At 45.1% G+C, this 5,272-nt stretch overlaps 1 protein-coding gene across 1 annotated transcript; it reads right to left on the reverse strand.

Moving 5' to 3' along the window:
• Positions 1-632: 632 nt before the first annotated feature.
• Positions 633-3,206, reverse strand: LOC123425775. Its single transcript, XM_045109496.1, has 2 exons — positions 2,599-3,206; positions 633-1,034 (listed from the first exon to the last, which is right to left on the reverse strand). The coding sequence occupies exons 1-2, from the start codon at positions 3,125-3,127 to the stop codon at positions 970-972; spliced, it is 594 nt and encodes a 197-aa protein (XP_044965431.1). The 5' UTR covers positions 3,128-3,206; the 3' UTR covers positions 633-969.
• Positions 3,207-5,272: the final 2,066 nt, after the last annotated feature.

Here is a 5,272-nt window from a genome sequence, read left to right on the forward strand (position 1 = left end):
TAGTGAAAATTATGCAATGCCAAATGACAGTTTTAAGGGTTGGGGTTGGGGCAAAGAGTAGAACCCTCAAACCCAACCCTTATAACGGAATATTCCGTAATAAGGGTTGGGTTTGAGGTTCTACTCTTTGCTCCTGTTTTCAACCCTTAAAAGTGTTAAAATTGGGCAATTCTCAACCCTTAAAACTGGTTTTACATTTAAGGATTTGAGGGTTCTACTAGAGATGCTCTAAGACCTTTTAGGGATTTCACTACAAGACTACATACGGAACAAAATGAGTAAATCTGTACTCTAAAATATGTCTATGTACATCCGTATGTAGTTTAGAGTACAATCTCTAAAAGGTTTTATATTTAGGAACGGAGGGAGTATGATTGTATTATGTCCTAAGCTAATCACCATACCTACTAAGCAGGAGGAGGAGGAGCACTCAACCACCAGCCAGGCAGCCAACACAAGGTCACATGCAGGGATGGGGAGGAGCAACCATATGTGCTGTGGCCAGCTCACTCCCCTGCTGAGCTGGCAGACGGACACATGTATGGCACCACCAGCTCAGCCAAGGAAGGAATTCCCAGGGAAGAATCTCACACAAGAAAACAGCCACCCCCCAATTGGCTCCCCAGCCAGCCTTTTACCTTGTTTTTTTTCTTGCTTGCAAGTTGCAACACAACACTGACAAACTCAACTTAATACTCAACTATCACACAGGAGCATGCATGCATGGACTAGAGAGAGAGAGAAAAGAGGAGGCAAAAACAGAACAAAAAAGAAGCGCTTTAGGTACCCACATCTCCATTAAGTACATTCTTCCAACCTCTGCAGGCATTAGCAGTTGTTTGCAGCACTTCTCATTCATCACCACAGGTTCGGTCTCATCTGATTTTACACAAGGGGAAAACTGGTGAACTTGTCTCGGTCTTCTTGTCTTTCTCTCTCTCCCCTCCTCCTCTCTTCACAGGCTCATTTTCACCTCTGGTCTTGGTGCCCTTCTCCTCCCTCTGCCTCTCTCCTCTCCCTCAGCCCAGGAACACCTGCAGATTCACAGGAAAAAGCAACAGATTGTTCAGACACTCCTTTTTTACTACTGTATTATTCCAGCTGTAGGCTGGCTTCATTGGTAATTAAGGCGGTGCATAGAGCTGTGCACAGGTAAACTACTGCCACTGCTGGCTCGAGAAATGGCAACAAAAAGGACTCAAAAGGAGTTCTTTACTTTCCTTCTTTTGGGGTACGGTACTACGACTATTTAAAGGTTCATTCACATCAATCATGTGAGGTTTTAGCCATTGGGGAAAACAAAGCGAGCTCTCGAGTCTTGACACCCACCTTTGCTTCTACTTCTATCATTTCCTAGCTTATGAAGCTATGGACATGCTGTGTTCTCGCGAGGTAGTATGTTGCAGCATCAGCTTTTCTCCAACACTCTACTAGTACAAGCAGCAGCAGGAAAGAAAAGAGGGCACGAGCCGCAGGCCAGAGAAGGACAGGCAATGAGATGAGACACACATTCTAACATGGGAAAGATAACCATCTTGCAAATGAGAAAAGCAACGACCCTGCCTGCCCGGCAGCAAACCAGAAAGGGATTAAGGAGAGGAATTTGGCGTGCGGTTGATTCCTCAACTAGATAGATACACGGAGTGCTAGGCCGAAAAAACTTTGCTTCAAAAGCAAATAAGACCAGGAGTGCAAGCATCTAATGCTTGCTGCTCTTCTTCTTGCCACTTGCAACACTGCCACTTGCCTCATCCTAATGCACCATCACAAAAATTAGGTTCAGATTAACACAATGATTCCACATTATTTAATAATATGTGTGGCCCCAATTGATCTAGGGTTTACTCAAGGGAGAGTAACCAGCACTTAACAAAATCACGAGCGCTTGTGCCTGAATCTACCGACACCGAACCATGGCTAACTTAATGAGCTCCAATTGGGTCACAAGAGGAGGCGAATGTGATTAGATTTGGTACTATAAGTCAGGATTGATGGAACTCTGATTTTTTATAACAATAAATGTGCCTGAAGGACTTCGAATTCCAGAGCTGAAATCATGGCTTTGATTTCGAACACCAGAGCAAGTTTCCTGCGGATTTATTGTTGTCCCCAAATTCAGCTACTCCATAACTGAAGCCATTAATCACCCACCCCTCCGGGAATTACTCCTCAACAAGCTTCCAACCCCAAGAAACATTAAAATTCCAACTTTCCAGCTCCGCCTCACCGAATCAAAGTAGAGAACAGCCTACTTGCCAACCTGTAACGGACCTCCCTCCACTGACCCAAAGCGATTGTACAATCGAAACGGACGGAATTCCGGATACGAACAATTCTCGCTCAAGAATCCCGTTTTCTTCTTCCAATCGACTGGGGGAATCCAATGTCTAGCAAGCCGGGGACGCACAGCTGAGCTCAGATGAGAGATTGGGCATGACGAATTCGAACGAAAACCTCCGTCGGAACGAAATCTTGGCGCAGAACTGCCTCTGATTGGACGTCGAAATAAACGCCCAGCGAGAAGGGGAACTTCCTACCGACTACTAGCAACTTTAGAGAGGAAACAAATCTGAGACATCTCGGAGATGAAAATCTCACCTGGCCTATCCCTCCACCTGGCGGCTTCGACGGCGCCCATACTGGTGCTGGCTGACGGCTTGCAGTCCGGCGGCTCCTCGAAGAGCGACCTCGAGAGCCTCTTGTGCGCGTAGCCGATGTCGAAGAGGATGACGCCGGAGCCCGGGTCGGCGACGAGGATGCCCTTCACCGGGAGCCACATGAAGAGCTCCTCCTGAGCCAGCCCCTCGCAGCCGCGGAGCGCGCCGAAGCTGAGATTCCCTCGCACCACGGTGTCGAAGAAGGCCAGGTCGCCGTTGTCGTACGTCGCGTAGCACGGCGCCGACAGCCGCGCCTCCAGCAGGCCGTTCCCCTCGTCCAGGGTGTAGGACGCCACGCTGCGCGGGAGCAGCCCGCCGGGGAGACCGTGCGACCGCAGTAGCTTGTGTATCGAGTCGGCGGAGGGCGCCGCGCGGGCGAGCGCGAGGCGGGGCGGGGCGGCCAGCAGGAGGAGGCACAAGAAGGCTAGGAAGGCAAGCCGGCGGGAAGGGCGAGGTCGTAGCTCGGCCATGGGAGCGGCGGCAGCGGGGTGGTGGTGGTGGTGGTGGTGGTGGTGGGAACGGGGATGCGGGTGGGGGCGAATGGGAGGACGGACGAGGGGAGGTTTTAAGGGAGCAAGGGGGGATTTGAAACTGTGGGAGAAAACGTGTGAAAACATAACAGACTCGGGTAGAAAATTGGGGTGAAATAGCTTTATTTGGAAGATTTCTGTTGAACCTTGTTGCATAGCGGCTAGAATATCATTTTTGCCCTTGGCAAATATGGAAACAAGTTAGTCAGGGGTTCCTGTTTTCATTTTTTTCTGGGCACAGGTTTGCCTTACAACACAATAGCGATGATGAAAAATTGAAATTACAAAAATTAACCGTTCGTCCGACCGTTGCTTTATTTGTCGGTTTCGAGCGTCACGAACTCACGACCCGATCAATTGCGTGTTTTTTTTTGTCAACCTCAATTTCAAAAGTATCGTCGTGTTTCGCGTTACCATCGTGTTTTCTCGCGCATCTTGTCCGGATTGATAGTAGGACATATTTTCCCCCACTAACCTCATAGAAATTAAACACTTTTGTGGTTATTTTCTTTCATATTACCATATCAATAACCATGAAAACATAAAATTCAAAGCTAACTGTTTATGAGTAAGTGGTTGATCACCACACTAATGGTGATGCTTTTCATCCATTTGATGATGCTCCAAAAAGTACTCCCTCTGTTTCCAAAAATAAGGCCTATAATATTTTTCTGAAGTTAACCAGTGCATAGATTGACCCTGTTTATGAAAAATGTCATCAACAACTATAATACTAAATAGACAACATGAAATTATATTTTATTGTGTATCATGATATCAACTTGGTATTGTTGTTCTTGGTAGTTTTTTCCTAGAAAGATGATGAAACATTATAGTGTTTGACTTCACATAAAAAAATACGCCTTCTTTTCTGAAGTAGAGGGAGTAATATTTGGTGTTCATAATTTATAACATGGTATTTTAACAATGAACTTCTCAGAACTTAAATGAACCGATCATTAATTCATCTATTGGTCTCGAGTGCCAAGCTATTTGTCGATTTGGTCGCACCTGGCCACCATCAAAAGAAATGTGCTCTTTTATAATGCATGATTCCTTGTATTTTATGTTCTCAACATGGTGCCCATATTTGTTTCTATTTTTGTGTATTTAGAAGTTCTACGTTGCGTTGCAGTTCTTGACCTCGTGGCAAATTTGGGAAGAAACTAGTTGGTGAGTTTTATCTTGTTATTGCCATGTTCATATTTATCTCATGACATGTTATTCTTTTTTATGAGGACAATCCTAGTCTTTTACCATCTTTTTCCATTGATGATGTTGCTGCACACGATAAGTCCAATGAAATCAGAACTGGGCCAATCACAAGAGCACGTGCAAATCTACTAGAACAACATGTGAATTCATTCTTAGTTGAATCTGACATTCGTGTTAACGAGAATTTTATAATGCCTAAGTCTTTCCATGTTTGTATGATCATATTTGAAGAGAAAACATGATTGGCACGTGGAGATGAAGAAGTGCAACAACAAAATTGCCTACTAATGTCCAATATCAGCAGGTGCACGAGGGAGGAGAGGGAGGCAGGTGCACAACATAAAGAGAAGGAAAATCAGCACTAGACTTCGATTGACTAGGAGGTGGATGACAATTGATATACATGCAGAATCCATGCTCGTGCTTCAAATAAGGCATGTAAATACAATTTGGAAAGCTTAATGCGTGTGCTTTCCAAACCGTATACCCACAACCCCTGATGCACGGAGACCAAGTCAATGTCGTCAAAACAATAAGGCGGATGTTTTCTTCCAGTTTCCAGATAGAGTCACGTAAGTTGGGTAAGTTAGAGATGTTGGTGATTTCGACATCAACACTAGGATGGACATCCAGGTCCTTTATATACCCTTGTAAGTCGTTTCTTTTAGGGCTAGACCATGTTTTGATTAAACCCATACCAGACTCTATTGCTTTAAGCATTGCTCTGAATTCATATTCCTCTTTGCATAAATCAGGAATATTTATCCACTCCAAGTTTGCATCAATCTGGAGTTTTGCTACTGAAATTCAAGTGTAATCTTTCGTTCCACTGGAAATTTGTAGATTACAAAACCACTTTGTGGTCGGCAG

This window comes from Hordeum vulgare, chromosome 2H, assembly GCF_904849725.1.
Source record: "Hordeum vulgare subsp. vulgare chromosome 2H, MorexV3_pseudomolecules_assembly, whole genome shotgun sequence".
NCBI lineage: Eukaryota > Viridiplantae > Streptophyta > Magnoliopsida > Poales > Poaceae > Hordeum > Hordeum vulgare.